The following is an 18279-nucleotide window of genomic DNA, read 5'->3' on the forward strand; positions in this document are numbered from 1 at the left end:
TGATGCTGATTTGTCTGAAATTCTCCCTCACAGCTTGAGTAAGGCAATATTGTAGATAAAAATCACACTGCAGTTCAACAACTTGTTCTTAAAACTGGAAACATGTCCATCCCCAGTTTGGTTTAAAACAGTATCTTTTCCCAGTTTTAGTCCACAGTCAAAAACAACATGGCATTTACTCAAGAGAAACATTGATAGAAAATTGTAAGTATGCCTGCTCACCAAGTTAGTGGTTTTGCGGAGTCTACGTGAAGGTCGTGGCGGAGGTGTTCCCACTGTCATCCTTAGCTCAGTAGGAATGTTGGTCAACTCCATTACTTGGATAGGTATGGGTAGGGCAGGATTGGTTTCATAGTCACTCGCAAAAAGGCTCATGATTGTAGATTCTTCTATATTGTGGTCATCTCCACCCTGTATAGCACACACAATTCATGAAATATTAATGCATATATTATTATACCTAAATAAGCTATAATGTACATCCAAGTCAGATCAGTATTCTTTTGGGAATAGGCAGCGTGTTTAATGCAGTGGGACCAGGGCAATCCTGGGATCAAATACATCCTTTTGATCTATTGAAAGTGCACAGGATGGATAAATTTGGAGCTGCTGTATAAATTTCCTGAAGCTACCCCACTTAAACAGTTGGTGTTTCGAAATCTTCCAGAGATAGTAGTTCAGTTAGTTGTTATACACCACTAAGAATAAATCTACCTCCTCCCATCAAATCATCACAATTGCATGATTGTGATCTATAGCATAACAATGTGAGGAATATTAAACCTGCATCCCATGTAGCTTCGATTCAGTGACTGCACTGCCCAGCACATACTGAATTTGGCTAATTTCCTATTACATTGTCTTTAATAGAACATTGAGATAGTTGAGTATTAAGAGTAAATCATAAAACCAGGAAAATTAATACATGAAATTTAAAGTTGGAGTTTACAATATGAGACATTTTGGATGATCACCAGCTTAACTTGGACCAAAAAAGGCTCTCCGGGCCCTCAGATTAGATAAATATAGCTTGCCTTTATTAAAAAAATTGAAATGCTAAGACAGGAATGTGGTGCTACACTGGCCATACCACTGGACTAAAGTAATTCAGAATTCTCGGGTAAAGTTGTGGGGAAAAGGGTTTGAATCCCACCATGGCAGATAGTGAAATTTTGATTCAATGTTTAAAAATGGAATCTAAAAGCTAGCTTAATAGCAATTATGTAATGATTGATTATCATTCACTGATGTCTTTTTCAGAAGGATTGACAATTCTCACCAAGACTAATCTCCATGAGACTCCAGACCTACAGCATTGTGGTGGAATCTTAACTGTCTTCTGTCTAATGAGCCACTCAGTTACATCAAGCCACTATAAAGCCAAAGAAAAGGATTAAACCAGACAGACCACTCAGCACTGACCTGGAAAAGACCAGGCTGAAGCATTTTCATCCATCTTAATTTATCAATACATTAAGAACAAGAGGATAAGTAAGAAAAGGACTTGGCCTTTCAGAGACATAAATGGTAACATATATGACAATGCAGAAGATGTGAACAGGTTTCTAAATTAGTATTTTGTCTTGGTCTTCACAAAGAAGAGGAATGATGTTGACATTCGAGTTAAAGAGGAGAAGCATTAGAAATATTGGATAAATTAAGCAGAATAAGTGAGGAGTTAATGAAGGGATTGACCTCGTGAAGACTGATAAATCATCAGGGCCAAATGAAATGTACCCTGAAAGAAGCCAGTGAGTAACTGGTGGATGCTGCGAGAATCATTTATCAATGTTCACCAGAACCGGCAAAGTACCAGAGGACTAGAAGGGTCTGCAAACATTGTAATATTATCCGAAAGGATGCGAGTGACCTATCAAATAATTATAGGTAGGTCAGTTTGATCTCAGTGGTGGGCAAATTACTGGAATTAATATGGGAAGATAGAAATAACTATTACTTGAAGAGACATGGATTATTCAGGGACAGTCTGGTTTTGTAAAGGGAGGGTAATGTTTTACTAACTTCATTGAATTTTTTGAGGAAGTACCGAGGACCGTTGATGAGGGTGATTGAGGAGATGTTGTCTGCATGGATTTTAATCAGAAATGTGACAAGGTCTTACTTGGCAGACCAGTCAGAAAGATTAAACACTGCCTTAACCAACAAACTGGGCAGTGAACTTGGGTGAAAAATGTTTCCTCATGACCCCTCTAATCCTTTCATCATTCATCTTAAATCTTTGCCCCATATTAACTGACCATGGGTACAGAGGAATGTGGCAATTTGGATCCAAAATTGACTCAGTAACAGGAAATGAAGGGTAATATTTAACAGACGTTTGGTGATTGGGAAGTGGTTTCCAGTGGTGTTCCAAAAGCCTCTGTTTTGGGTCGCTAGTTGTTCTGGTATGTATTGATTTAAGATTAAATGTGGGAAAAATGATTGAGCAATTTGGAGATAATGCAGACATTAGTCAGGATGTTGATAGTAAAGAGAATGGCTGTCGACTGTGAGAAGATGTAATGTATTGGCTAAAATGGAGGCAAAGTGCCAAATGGAATTCATTCCGAAGAAGTATAAGGTTATGGCTTTGGGAAAAGCAAACAAAGCAAATGAATAGGACAAAGTGAGGAGTGCAAGTGCTGGAGCTCAGAGTCGAGAGTCTGGTGCTGGGAAAGCCCAGCAGGTCAGGCATCATCTGAAGAGCAGGAGAATCGATGTTTCAGGCATAAGCTCTTCATCCAGAAGCAAGTGAATACCCAATAAACAGGAAGGTTCTGTGAGGAGCACAGAACATGAGAGAGTGGGCGGCACAGTGGTTAGCACTGTTGCCTCACAGCGCTAGAGACCCGGGTTCAATTCCCGCCTCAGGCGACTGACTGTGTGGAGTTTGCACATTCTCCCCGTGACTGCGTGGGTTTCCTCCGGGTGCTCCGGTTTCCTCCCACAGTCCAAAAATGTGCAGATTAGGTGAATTGGCCACGCTACATTGCCCGTAGTGTTAGATGTAGGGGTAAATGTAGGGGGGTGGGGGCGGGTCGGTGTGGACTTGTTGGGCCGAAGGGCCTGTTTCCACACTGTAAGTAATCTAATCTAATCTTTTAGTGCATGTCCAGGAGACCCTGGAGGTGCTAGGACAGGCAGATAAGATAGTAAAGGCAAATGAGGTGTGTCCTTTCATTGGGCAAGCTTTTGAAATCACAAACAGAGATCTATTGCTGCAAACTGGGGATGCAATGGTGGAGAGCTACTGTTAATAGACTAGCAATATGCGATCCATGCTAATGTATCAGAAACAGGGTTCAAATCCCACCATAGTAGATGATAAAATTTAAATTTAATAACAATCTGGAATCAAACACTAGCCAAATAGCCAATCGCTGTTAAAGCTCAGCTGGTTCACTAAAGGTATCTGCTGTCTCCAGCTGGTCTGGCCAATTTGAGAGTCCAGACATACAGCAATATAGGTGAATCATCACTGCTGTCTGAAATGACCTGGAGAGCCAAGTACTTCAAGGGCATGTGGGAATGGGCATCAAATGCTGACCTTGCCAGTGATCCCCACATCCTACACAGGAGTGTTTAAAAAACTATATACAATCCTGGTTAGGTCATAGTTGGGGTTTTGCACAAGTTCTGATCATCACGTTACAGAAAGGACATCATTACCCATGTGAGAGTACAGAGGGGATCACCAGGGCTCTAAGGTTTCAGCTAAGGGGAATGATTGGTTAAGCTAAGGTGTTTTCCTTAAAAGAGAGGAGGCTGAGGGATAAATCAATCAAGATTAATCAATTAATAAAGAGGGGCTTGGGTAGAGCAGAGATAAAAGACATGCTTCCCTTGGCTCAGACATCAATAATCAAGGGGCTTAGATTTAAGGCTTAGAGGAGTCATGAGGAAACATATTTTCACCCTGAGGGTGCTGAGTGTCTGGAATTCACTACCCAGTTTGGTGGAGTGAAGCCAGCACATTTATCTCATTTAAAAGACCCTGGATCAGCACCTGAGTTTCATTAACCTTTAAGACTATGGGCTAGGTGTTGGCAAATGGAATTAGAAATGGCAGCTGGTTTATTCATCTGGTGTAAACACAATGGGAACTTCTCAACAGTTCCATCTTTAGCTCCAAAGTGCTGGAGTGGACAAGCCATCCCTGGCCTCCTCCTGAGGTCCTCACTGTCACAGGTGCCAGTCTTCAGCTAATTCAATTCATTCCATGTAATGTCAAGAGCTGACTGAAGGCCCTTAATACTGCAAAGAATATGGTGTCTGACAATATTTTGACAATTGTACTGAAGACTTATGCTCCAGAGTTAGCAGTGCCCTAGCTAAGCTGTTCCAAAGCTACACACTGGCTTCTCCTGACAATATAGAAAATAGCCCAGCTACATCTTATGTACAAAAGGTAGGATAAATCTAATCCAGCCAAGTACCGTCCTATAAATCTATTCTTGATCAACTGCAAAATGATGGAAGGGGTCATCAACTGTATTATGAAACAGCATTTGCAAAGGATAACCCTGCTCACTGATGCTCAGTTTGCAGTCCTCCAGACTCCACTCAATGGCTGGAATCATACCTGGCGCAATGAAAGGTGGCTGAAGTTATTGGAGTTTGATCATCTCAATCCCAGGATATGCATGCAGGAATTCCTCATTGCAGTGTTCTTGGTCCAATTTAAATCATCTACATCATCTACTACATCATCATCATCATCATACATCATCATCTACATCATTTAGAGCTCTCAAAGATAGTGGAATCAAGGGTTATGGAGATAAGGCAGGAACAGGATACTGATTAGGAATGATCAGCCATGATCATATTGAATGGCGGTGCAGGCTTGAAGGGCTGAATGGCCTACTCCTGCACCTATTGTCTATTGTCTATTATCTGCTTCATCAATGACCTTCCCTCCAACATAAGGTCAGAAATGGTGATATTCACTGATTTTACTATGTTTAGCACCATTCACAACTTCTCAGCTACTAAAGCAATCTATGTTCCATGTGTAGCAAGCCATGGACAACATCCAGATTTGGGTTAAAAATGGCAAGGGCTATTCATACCACATAAGTGCCAGACAATGATCATTCCCACCAAGAGAGAATCTAGCTATTAGATGGCATTACCATTATTGAATTCCCCACTATCAACACCCTGAGGGCTACCATTGACCTGAAATTGAACTGAACAAGACATATAAACACTGTGGTTGTAAGACTAGATCAGAGGTTATTAATTCTATGGCAAGTAATTTACTCGTGGCCCCAGTGCCTGTCCACTACCTAGAAGACAAAAGGAATGTGATGGAATATTCTCTGCTTGCCTGGATGGATGCCGCTCTAACAACATTCAACAAGCTTGACACCAGCAATTCATCAACTTCACCAACACATTCCACCCTGACCTTAAATTTACCTGGACCATCTCTGACACCTCCCTCCCCTTCCTGGACCTCTCCATCTCCATTAATGATGACCAACTTGACACCGACATTTTTTACAAACCCACCAACTCCCACAGCTACCTGGATTACACCTCTTCCCACCCTACCTCCTGCAAAAATGAAATTCCGTATTCCCAATTCCTCCGCCTCCGCCGTATCTGTTCCCAAAAGGACCAGTTCCACCATAGAACACATCAGATGGCTTCCTTCTTTAGAGACCGCAATTTCCCTTCCCACGTGGTTAAAGATGCCCTCCAATGCATCTCATCCACATCCCGCACCTCCGCCCTCAGACCCAACCCCACCAACCGCAACAAGGACAGAACGCCCCTGGTGCCCACCTTCCACCCTACCAACCTCCGCATAAACCAAATCATCCGCCGACATTTCCGCCACCTCCAAACAGACACCACCACCAGGGATATATTTCCCTCCCCACCCCTCTCCGCCTCCCGCAAAGACCGTTCCCTCCGTGACTACCTGGACAGGTCCACGCCCCCCTACGACCCACCCTCCCATCCTGGCACTTTCCCCTGCCACCGCAGGAACTGTAAAACCAGCGCCCACACCTCCTCCCTCACCTCCATCCAAGGCCCCAAAGGAGCTTTCCACATCCACCAAAGTTTTACCTGCACATCCACTAATATCATCTATTGCATCCGTTGCTCCCGATGCGGTCTCCTCTACATTGGAGAGACTGGGCGCCTCCTATCAGAGCGCTTTAGGGAACATCTCCGAGACACCCGCACCAAACAACCACACCACCCCATGGCCCACCATTTCAACTCCACCTCCCACTCTGCCGAGGACATGGAGGTCCTGGGCCTCCTCCACCGCCGCTCCCTCACCACCAGACGCCTGGAGGAAGAACGCCTCATCTTCCACCTCGGAACACTTCAACCCCAGGGCATCAATGTGGATTTCAACAGTTTCCTCATTTCACCTTCCCCCACCTCATCCTAGCTTCTAACCTCCAGAAACTCGATCCCCTGACCTGTCCGGACTTGTCCGACCTGCCCAGCTCCTGTTCCACCTATCCACTCCACCCTCTCCTCCATGACCTATCACCTTCATCCCCTCCCCAATCACCCATTGTACTCTATGCTACTTTCTCCCCACCCCCCCCCTTCTCTAGCTTATCTCTCCATGCTTCAGGCTCTCTGCCTTTATTCCTGGTGAAGGGCTTTTGCCCGAAACGTCGATTTTACTGCTCCTCAGATGCTGCCTGAACTGCTGTGCTTTTCCAACATCTCTAATCCAGAATCTGGTTTCCAGCATCCGCAGTCATTGCTTTTACCTACCATCCAAGACAAAACAGCCTTTTTGACTGGCATACTATCCACCACCTTCAACATTCCCACCCTGCAAAATCATTGACAATGGCAGCAGTGTGGACCACCTGCAAGATGCAATTTAGTAAATACATCCCATGAACAAAGAAACAAATTAACATGAATAACCCTCAGAATGTTTCATGGCACGTTATAGCTAAAGATTTACTTCAGAGGTGTAGCCACTGTTGCAATGTAGTTATTGCCAATCCTTAATTATTTTGGAATTTTTTGAAGGAACAGTAAGAAATCATACAGTTAATTTCCTTGAGGTTTCTCTTGCTCTGCTGTCATAGTTTGATGGTAATTTGGCAGAAACCCCTTTCATACAACACACGTAACTGGGTTTCCACCAAAATTACAGTGCCAGTGTGGAAAACGTTCAGAGAAAACTTCCTCACTAAGTATTTTATTACTGCACTCACTCTGCTAATGATTTCATTTTATTTTAAATCTCTCTCAAATTTTAACAGGTCATTTCCAGCCTGAACCATTAGAGTTCTCAGTTTGTGAATTTGCACTAATTTCAGGAGGTCAAGTTCATGTGGTTAGTTAGATTGAGTATTAGAATACACCATCACCAATCTGACAAGGAATTATTATTTGCCCCAAGCATCTTAATATCTGCATACAACGTTGATTTTCATTTCATTGGCAGCTGGCACAAGTTTTCCTAAAGTGCACTGAAGGAATGTCAAAGATTTTGTTCTGACAGGAAAATAAAGTTTCAAATTGTTACAGATGCATTTCTCGAGATCCGTTGTTGCAAAAGGCTACTAACATTTTCAATGAATAGTATTAAATTATACTTTTAAGCCCCTAATTCTTTAAATGTAAAATGTGCTTGTGAGTGTTGAATCTGCATAATCTGCTACTAATAATTTCTTCTTCCTGACTTGCTAGATTGCCAAATTTTGATTTGAAGAATGCAACATTGAATAGGACTTTTTAGATGAAAAGCCCATGGAGCAACCTGTGAATGTTTATTTTTGCTTGCTATTATCTTTTATGACTTTTTTTTAACAATTCTTCTTGTCACTGTGTACCAGTCAATCTTTGTGTAGATTTTGTCTTTGAAGCATTTATGGTAGTCGTATGACAAAAGGGACATCACCAATAGCAGGAATGTGTGCCAGCAGGCAGCACTCCAGGAAGATTTCTTTGTTTGAAACAGCCAGCAGACTCAGGAGAGTGAATCAAAACACAGCTTCATTCACAATAATCTTTTAAATGCCATTGCAACACTTTAAATATCTTACTCGTATATGTTTATTCCACATACCAGAGAAGCTACCCAGTCACAAAATTCCTTTGTTATTTGTTTTATTTCTTCATCTTGTCCTTTCTTTTTATCCCATTTTCGATTGGTTTTCTGGTCTTCTTTCTCTTTCCCTTTGAATAAAATCCACTTATAGGGGTTTCTTTGCTTTGGTTCTTCACCACTGTACAATTCAAGCACCAATAATTATTGAAACTATATGTATCAATAGAAGTAGCGTGTGATTTTCAAGCTGAATCACTATTAGAGTATTTTAAGCACACAATTTATACTGAATTTAGCTCACAAGAATGCCTGTTTTGGCATCTTTTTCAGCAAAAGCACGTTGTTTTGGAACACTTAATGACCTGAATTGGATGACTGAATGAGCATGAGAGTTTATGATATCAATTTTTATACAACTAACAACAGGATTGAAAAAGTCGATCTCTGCTCTAATCCCTTCCAACTTCCTAGTGTACAATTGTATCTGCTTCACTAATGGTTTCTCATGCACAGGGATTCCACTACAGGAATCAAGTTAAAAAAGCAGGTTCTTAAAATTACTTCAGTTCATTGTGTGGACATGTGCACTAACTCCATCATGATTGGAGTGTCTGCATTGCCAGTGGCCATGAATTTCACATTGTTTTTATATAGATATTTTTATTAAGAAAGAAGATTTTAAATTTTTTTTTACAAAATTACAAAAGTATTACAAACTAGTGTATTCCACTTTGCAATATAATAACATCAATATAAAATTTAAAAAAAAGAAACCTAACTATTAATCTATTCTACCAACGACCAAAACAAAAAAAAGGATAAATTTCAAGGCTCGCTATTCCTGAGGATTTCTATAATATTGAGAAAATGAGTTAGTGAAACATTCTCAAGAGTGATTGATCACTTTCCAATCAATTGCCTTTAATTAACCAGCACATAATAAGGTAATAGCCCTCTTTCATCTGTCTGCATCTTGCAATTTGAGGCAGAACTGGTGGGATGGTGTTGCCAGTTGATCCTTCTCTGGTAAAGCCCACAGCAAGGATGTTGGATCAAACACTGAAAACTGCACATATAGAAGAAAGCTCAGAAACATGGAAACATAGAAAATAGGTGCAGGAGTAGGCCATTTGTCCCTTCGAGCCTGCACCACCGTTCAATATGATCGTGCAATCTCAGTAACCATTCCCACCCTCTCCCCATACCCCTTGATCCCCTTAGCAGCAAGGGCCACATCCAGCTCCCTCTTGAATATATCTAATGAACTGGCCCCAACAGTTTCCTGTGGGAGAGAATTCCACAGGTTCACAACTCTGAGGGAAGAAACTCTTCTTCATCTCAGACCTGAATGGCTTATTCCTTAGACTGTCACCCCTAGTTCTGGACTTCCCCAATATTGAGGTAGAGTCCATCCCACATTTTGGCCCACCCATTCAACCAACCCCTGCTCTCCCCCAACCCAGGAATTTCAGTTTTGTAGCATTTCGAACCTCTGTTTTCTTTCATTAGTATTGTGCAGTATTGTACAAGATGTTGTGAGAGAGCCACACTGCTTTTTTTTTGCATTTCCCAGAAATCTTTCACCGAAGCTGTGACGAATGATTGAGAAAATCCCCAAAACTCCCAAATTTCAGCCATGTTGCTAGAGAAGAAGAAAGTGATTTTTGCAGCCTTCTTTGTACAGTACCTTACTGTACTGCAAGGGGCCCAGAAAGAGAAGGAGATATATGATAATTGAAAAGAACATCAAATAGACGATGAAATTGGAGCAGGCAGATGCTTCATTAAGACTTTGAAAAAAAGTTTGAATTGCAAATTGGATTAGTTAGCATCTGTAGAGAGGACAGGTTTCATGTATCGAATAAGCTGAACACTTAGTTTTAATTCAGTCTTTCGAGTGAAAAATGTTCTTAATTGAAATGCACATTAAGTACAGAACAGCACTACTTACTTTTCTAAACATTTTTTGTGTTGAGTCTTCTTTTTTGGTTTTATAACTGTCTGCTTCATTTCCTCAGGTACTTCTACACAAAGATCCTCAGTCAATAGCATCTCTGGATCCAGGAGACCTACAATTACCTCAAAGAGCTGGATTGAAAATATGTTTGTTATTCTTTTGGGGACAAGTGTACAACTATAAATTTTTTGTGGCTATTCATAGGTAATCAATGGACAGAAGATTGGCTCAGGTGATAATGCTGTCTTGGATCGGAAAGCTGTAGGTTCAAACTTGACATCAGTATTTGTGTTTAGCCAAAGCTGAGATTCCAGAGCAGTACCAAGTAAGTACTCTATTGGCGCTGATGCACCTTTTGAATGAATCTCTAAACTGAAGTCCTGGATACCTGTTGGTGGTTCTCTCTTACACATTTAGAATTTATCTACAGAAGCCAAAGAGTGTCAATACTCAATTAGTCTGTTAACGTGTTGAAATGTGGGACTATATTAGCGTCCCAGTGAGAGGGCAGACACTCTGTGAGAAGGGCAACTTCTTACATATTCCAAACATTAAAAAAATGGTGGAAGCAGAGTAATGTGGATATTGCAGCTGCTCCTGAATTCAAGGTCTCTAGATTTCTAGCACAGAAGCAGAAAATGTCACATTTGATTAGATTTCCTACAGTGTGGAAACAGGCCCTTCGGCCCAACAAGTCCACATCTACCCTCCAACGAGTAACTCGCCCAGTCCTATTTCCCTCTGAATGATGCACCTAACACTACGGGAAATTTAGCATGGCCAATCCACCTGACCTGCACATCTTTGGACTGTGGGAGTAAATCGGAGCACCCGGAGGAAACCCATGCAGACATAGGGAGAATGTGCAAACTCCACACAGACAGTTGCCCAAGGTTGGCATCGAAGCTGGGACCCTGGTGCTGTGAGGCAGCAGTGCTAACCACTGAGCCACCATGCTGCCCGTGTCGGGATATTTAAAATTATAATTGGAGCTTTAATAGTTTAAAAGAGGACTAAAGTGAAGAGGGAGAGATTGGAAAGATGGAGTTTGTGGGAGGGGCCTGTCCACATGTTTGTAAAGGTGACAACGGCTCCAGAAAGAGATTCTGTTTTTTATTTGCACAAAACTCATAAGATTACATTAGATTACTTACAGTGTGGAAACAGGCCCTTCGGCCCAACAAGTCCAAACCGACGCATCCAAAGAGCAACCCATCCAGACCCACTCCCCTACACCTAACACTACGGACAATTTAGCATGACCAATTCACCTAACCTGCACATTTTTGGACTGTGGGAGGAAACCCATGAGACACGAGGAGAATGTGCAAACTCCACACAGACAGTTGCCTGAGGTGGGAATCGAATACGGGTCCCTGGCGCTGTGAGGCAGCAGTGCTAACCACTGTGCCACTCCTTGGACTGGGAGATCGACCTTTTCAACCTGTTTGTCGAGAGTTGGATATTAGTGGTCTAAATAGTGATGGGGAGCAGGTTCCTGGATCCGTTATTTTTGTAAGGCTGAGTCTAAGGGTTGGTGGGATCCACAGACCTTTTACTCAGAGCCGGAGATTTGAGAGTTGACTGATAAACGATTTGAGGAGGAAGCTGTTTTCAGTTTCTGGGAGATTAAGCTAAATGCTGCATTATATGATTTTAATTTTCTCTTTTGCGTGCTTAAAATTAAAAACTGTGGGTAAAGGAAGGGTAGTTCTTTTTTTAAAAAATGGTTGTGTTTAGAGTTTCTTTCTATGATGTAAAGGTTTTGAGTTCTCCCAGCACAACGTGACAGTAGGGTAATCAGTGTGCAAACACTGGATTCGAGAGAAGTGTGAGTCTTTTTAGGCTAATGTACATGAGCAAATGTTTTAAGGCACAGTCTCCAGCCAATCCAAACAGTCTGACATGGGATGGATCCAAACACACCTCCTGCAGACATAGTCTCTCAGGACAGTCAACTGTTCCCTAATCTCCCACTCAAACATAGGAGCATACCACTGGCAGTCAATGGAGTGGTATGCTCCTCCTGTTGGACTGGGAGATTAGGGAACAGTTGACTCTCCTGAGAGACTATGTCTGCAAGAGGTGTGATTGGATCTGTCACCTATCAGACTGTTTGGATCAGCTGGAGAGGCAGTTAGAATCCCTGAGGAGCGTACAGGATTTGATTTGATTTATTGTCATCACATGTACCCACGTACACTGAAAAGCTTTGTCTGCTAGCAATACAGGCAGATCATAGTAAAAAAGGACATACAGGATATAAGGTTCTTAGACAGAGTGAGGAATGTTACACTGCACAGGAGTTACATGAAGCAAGATCAACAGGAGATACAAAGTGTGATGGTTAATAGTTCTAAAGAGGTGGTCTAAAGAGAGTTCAGTCAGAGAGATGGGTGACTGTCAGGTAGGAAGGTAGATCAAGATTCTCCTGTGGTTATTCCTCTACCCTTTTGTGTACTGTTGAAGGGGATCACTCAAAGGAAAACTGAAGTGGCAGCCAGATCTTGGGGACCAGGATGAATCTTCTGTTAAGCAGGGTTTATCAAAAGTTCAAAAGATTAATTGTTCGCAGAGACTTTCCTGTCAGGGGCTGTGAACGAGAATTCTGGATGGTATATTGCCACCATGGTGCTGGGGTCAAGGACATATCAAAGTGATTGTAAGCATATTGTCAAAGAGAAGATTGATAAGCTGAAAGTTGCTGTACACATTGGTGAGAATGACATGGTTGGAGATAGGGTTGAGGCTTTGCAGTGTGAGTATAGGAAGTTAGCTAAAAAGCAGGACCTTAAAAGGTAGTAATCTCTGGATTATTCACAGCGCCACAGCGTGTTTGTGAGAGTAGAAATAAGAAGATAGGGCAGATAAATCAATGGCTGAGGAAATGATGCATCAGGCAGGTATTCAGAGTTTTGGATTATTGGGATCTTTTCTCTGGCAGAAAAGACCTGTTTAAAGGGGACAGATTTCAGCTGGACTGGAGGGAACCAACGTCCTGGCGGGAGATTTGGGAGCTATTTGGGAGCCTTTAAACTACGGAGAGGGTATGGAAGGAATCCAAAGTTGTGGTGAGAATAGAAAGAGTTAAATTTTGAATTTAAAAAAGAGCAAGTTAATTGAAAAGGCAGGCAAGAGCAAGTCAGAGAAAGAGGTAACTCTGAAGAATTAAACTGCATTTATTTCAATACAAGGGGTCTTACAGGTGAGGCAGATGAACTCAGTGCACGTATGGGAACATGGGACTCGGACATTAAAACTATGACAGAAACATGGCTGAGAGAGGGACAGAACTGGCAGCTCAATGTTCCAGGGTTTAAATGCTATAGGAAGGAAAGAAATGGAGGTAAGATGCAGGGGCGGGGGGTATTTTTGATCAGGATAAACATTATTGCTGTACTCAGAGAGGATATTTCTGAGGGATTGTCCAATGAACCGAAATGGGTGGAACTTAGAAATAAGAAGGGGATGGTACTGTGGGCCCCCCAAAAATCAGATGGAAATTGAGGAGCAAATATGTAAAGAAATCTCAGATATATGTAAGAATAATAGGGTTGCAATAGAGGGGATTTTAACTTTCCAAACATAGACTGGGATTGCCATAGTGTTAAGGGCTTGGATGGTGAAGTCTTGTTAAAAGTGTTCAAGAAAAGTTTCTATATAAATCCCCGTAGATGTACCTACGAGAGGAGAACAAAACTTGACACAACTAAAATTTAAGTGTTAATAGGAGAGCACATTGGGACCAGTGATCATAATTCTATTAGTTTTTAAATAGTTATGGAAAAGGATAGGCCTGTTATAAAAGTTAAAGTTCTTAATTAGAGTAAGGCAAATTTTGACAGTATGGGACAAAAACTTTCAAGAGTTGATTGGAATAGATGTTACACAGGTAAAGGATGACTGAAAAGTGGGAGACTTTCAAAGTTGAGCTAATGAGAGTTCAGAGACATTATGTTCCTGTTAGAGTGAAAGGTAAGGCTGGTAAGAGTCAGGGACAATGGCTGAATAAAGATATTGAGGCTCTGGTCAAGAGTAAGAAGGAGTCATATATCAGGTATAGGCAATTGGAATCGAGTGAATCTCTTTAAGAGTATAAGGGATGTAGGGCCATTCTTAAGAGGGAAATCAGGATGGCAAAAAGGGGATATGAGATAGCCTCAGCAGATAAGGTTAAGGATAATCCAAAGAGATTCTAAAAGGGTATTAAGAGCAAAAGAGCAACTAAGGAGAGATTAGGGCCTCTTGAAGTTCAATGAGGACGTCTATGTGTGGAACCATCGAAGAGATAATAAATGTATATATTTCAGATCAATTTTTACTGTGGGGAAAGAATTGGAGGCTAAGATATCTTGAAAACCGTTCACATTACAGAAGAGGAGGTGCTGGAGGGTTTAAAAAACATAAAGGTGGATAAATCGCCATGACCTGATCAAATGTAACCCAGGATGTTGTGGGAAGCTGGGGAAGAAATCTCTAGCAGATATATTTGTATCATCTGCAGCCATGGCTGAGGTGCCAGAGGACCAGAGGCTGGCTAATGTTGTGCCTTTATTTAAGAAAGGCTGGAAGGAGAAGCCTGGGAACTGTGGTCTGGTTAGTCTGACATCAGTGATGGATAAGTTGTTGGAGGGGATTCTGAGACATAAGATTTATATGCATTTGGAGAGGCAAGGATTGATTAGTGATAGTCAGCATTTTTTTTTAGCATGGGAAACTGTATTTGATTAGATTAGATTAGATTACAGTGTGGAAACAGGCCCTTCGGCCCAACAAATCCACACCGGCCCGCCGAAGCGCAACCCACCCAAAACTGGAGCACCTGGAGGAGAACGTGCAAACTCCACACATGCTGAGGCCTGAGGCGGGAATTGAACCCGGGTCTCCGGCGCTGTGAGGCAGCAGTGCTAACCACTGTGCCACTGTGCCACCGTGCCGCCCCAAACTTGGTTGAGTTTTTTGACCAAAAGACTGATGTGGGTGGAACAGTATTCATTGTTTACATCGACTTTAGTAAAGCCTTTGACAATGTTCTGTTTGCTAGACTAATTAGTAGAGTCAGATCACATGGGAATCAGGGTGTGCTTGCCAATTGGATGCAAGTTGGCTTGACAGTAGGAAACAGAGGGTGGCCTTTGGGGAGAAAGCTGTTTTTTTTTTGGACTGGAGGCCTGTGGCCAGCGGTGTTCCACAAGGATCACTGATATGGATAAGAATTTAGAAGGCATGATTAATAAGTTTGCAGATTTATGATATAGTGGACAGTGAAGACAGTTATCTAAGATTACAAAGGGGTGTTGATCAATTTGGTCAATGGGCTGAGTGGCAGATGGAGATGAATTTTGATAAATACAAGATACTGCATTTTGGCAAAACAAACATGGGTAGGACTTTTGCAATTAATGGTAGGGTTCTGAGTAGTACAGAGAATAAGTAGATAAATCCATGAGTTGATCCGAATAGAAAAGTATGACTTTTATTTGTATCAGATGAATGTGATTTGCTCTGCGCAATTTTTAAATAATTTTATGGGGTGATTTTAATTCTAGGAGGAGAAAGTGAGGTCTGCAGATGTTGGAGATCAGAGCTGAAGATTTTAATTCTACCCTTCCAGTCAAAAGTAGCCTAACAGACATTAAAAAAAAACACATGGAAATTCCCCACCAAGGTCCTGCTCCACTTATACTAGGATTCAATTTTAAACCAGTCAGAATAGACAGAGTCTTACTTATTAAAAGTTCAAACTGAACTTTGATGAACCCTGACTACTATTTGAACCAGAAGTCAAACGTGGAAGACATTAAGCCTTTCCCACTCAAACAAAATAGGAGAAACCCAAAAAGCAAGTCATTTAAATATTAAAATAAGATTGTCAGCTTTTTGTCTGAGTTATTTCCTACCTTTGGAGGTATTCCTTCCTCCAGGTGTGGATAAAGAGCTAATGGATGCTGACTCAAGCCATATTCAATCTCTTCCAGTTGCTCCCTCCTAGTCTGTTGTAATGGCAGAGACTTGGAAAAACATATCTGTGATTTAGTCAGCCTGTTTGACACACGCTGAGCAGGTTTGAAAGTTTCGGTGACGTTCACGAGAAAGGGACGAGGCCCAGCACCCTTCACACTGTATATCATGGCTAAGTCTTCCTGTGTCTGAGGTGGATAGCCATCGCGGAAATCATCCAGTCCACTTTTCAAGAAACGCCATCGATGTCCGTTCAAAGCATCAGACAACACGGTAGGATTCTTTTTGAGATACTTAGTCTTTAACCTCTCCTTGTACCTACAATGTGAAGTAAGTTTTCAGTGTTATTCATTACCTGGTGTTGTGCCTCACTATACTGTGTCTCTTCCTCAAAAAAAAACACAGCCCTGAATTTACAGGATAGACTTTACTCCACAACCAATACTATGTCCCCTCCAGCAGCGGCTACACTCTGGGAAAATTCCCTTGTCTGCAAAATCATCATTTTCCTCACCCTGTCTAACAGCTCCGTCCAAACGGTAAAGATGCTGCTTGCCAATTAACGCGGGGAAGTGCAACCAAAAGCCAGCTCCCAGATTGTAAATGGTACAGCACCATTTCACCTCCCTTCTTCAAATGCGCAGGAACTGAATCCCTGTTGGCTAGGTTTGCATTATGCTTGTTATGTCAAAAAACAAGTTGACCACTGCTGCCTCAGCACACCGCGGGAAGGAACGTCAGCTGGAGAGAACCCGCTTACCAGGGTTGGGGAAGTGGCGGCTTGTCCGAGCGTGTTTTGCTGAACTCAGATTTCCCAGCAAGAAGCGTGTCGTACTTGTGGGCCATCGCAGGGGGGGCAGGGGGGGTTGTGCTGCTTTTCCCGAATGACCCTGTTCACTGCGGACACATTACGAAAGCAGCGTTCGCACTGGCCGAGCCTGACTTCACTCCCATCCTGACATCGATTGTAAACAATATAGTTGCTAGGAGACCCATTTGTAGCAGCAGTAAACATCGGAAGGCCAGTTCTATGTCAGGAAACTGACAAGTATCACACCGTCAGACAACACAAGAGGACGCTCTGGGTCTTTGAAAGTGTTTACTCAATCACACCCCCCATTCTAATGCTCTTGATAGCCAAGCACTACTCTCCTTTTGCAATCATATTTTAAGTGCAATTTGAAAATTACTATCGACTCTAATTCTTCCATCACTTCAGGCAATGCATTCTATTCCAGCAATTTCATGCAAAAAAAACGTTTTCTTATCTCCCCAGATTAATTTGCCCTAAATAGATGTGCAACTGGAAACCACTAAACCCAGTCAGAATGCCAGAGTTTGAACATTTCACTGCCTGGTGGAAACTATTTAACCCAGTCAGAACTCCATAGCTTGAACACCTGACTCATATTTTCCCTCATCTTTTTTGCTCTGTGGAGAATAACTGCACATATCTAGTCTCTCAGTGTAATTAAAGTCTTCCATTCTAGATGGGTTACCCCAACTTAAGCTCCCAAGCAGGGAGAAATCAACTGGCTTCCTTCTTCAGGCAAACAGCTCCTTGGATGGACACAGCAAGATTATTTTGAAAAAAAGGAACCCTTCCCTTGTGACTACCTTTCTCTCAAACCAAATAAAGTTATGTCTCAAAAGGAGCTGAATTAATCAGGCTTTCTTGACGAAACAGAAGAGTGAGTTCACTATTTACTCATGTGCAAAAAAAATATTAACACTGCACACATACACACAGGTTAGAATTGTGAAATGAGTCAAAAATGGATACAAGTTAAAAAAAAAGATTGGTTTCTGAATCATTCATTAATAGCCGATGGGCAAACATGGATGTCACTGATAATGTTGACACGGGAAATTGAACAGTGGATCTTAACATTCCTCACTTTGCAAGTTGATTGTAATTCCCTTCTCCAGTTCCTTTTGACAGCATCTGACTGGCTGCATTCAGAGTGAGAGAATACTTACCCTTGATTTACCTTCAGTGGAGGAGTGTTTAGTGGCTATTCTTAAAGCTTGGCCTTCCGCAGTTCACTACTCCATATCTAGGACGTTAGGCCACCAAACACTGAGACCAGTGTTGCAGTTTGTTTTCAACCCTTTTCTTTATCCCTAGAGGAGTAATACACAATCTACAGATATGACCTCCTGCTGAGAGAGGTTTAGGTGATCAGCCTCTTGTTAGCTCTTCGTTTTTAATCTTTCTGTTTGAAGTTTCCCTGACACCGTACAGCTGTGACATTCCTTGGGCCAACACAGGACTCTATCAGATAGTGAGGGAATTTACATCCACAGATTACTT

General features: G+C 41.9%; 1 protein-coding gene across 2 annotated transcripts in view; it reads right to left on the reverse strand.

Annotated features, from left to right (window-relative positions):
- The window catches only part of zgc:158260 (uncharacterized protein LOC571389 homolog), a 35365-nt gene extending 17907 nt beyond the window's left edge, over nt 1–17458 (reverse strand). Inside the window, exons 1-5 of one of the 2 annotated variants that reach the window (XM_043695526.1) lie at nt 16726–17458; nt 15905–16283; nt 9999–10135; nt 8066–8225; nt 223–411 (exon numbers count right to left, since the gene is read on the reverse strand). In XM_043695526.1, coding sequence (XP_043551461.1) covers nt 223–411; nt 8066–8225; nt 9999–10135; nt 15905–16283; nt 16726–16811 — 951 coding nt within the window. In that variant the 5' untranslated portion in view covers nt 16812–17458. Of the gene's footprint in view, nt 1–222; nt 412–8065; nt 8226–9998; nt 10136–15904; nt 16284–16479; nt 16705–16725 lie in introns of those variants that run through there. The other variant, XM_043695535.1, reaches the window with a different exon arrangement.
- Between the last annotated feature and the right edge of the window lie 821 nt (nt 17459–18279).

The sequence above is a fragment of the Chiloscyllium plagiosum genome, chromosome 1, assembly GCF_004010195.1.
Source record: "Chiloscyllium plagiosum isolate BGI_BamShark_2017 chromosome 1, ASM401019v2, whole genome shotgun sequence".
NCBI classification, from domain to species: domain Eukaryota; kingdom Metazoa; phylum Chordata; class Chondrichthyes; order Orectolobiformes; family Hemiscylliidae; genus Chiloscyllium; species Chiloscyllium plagiosum.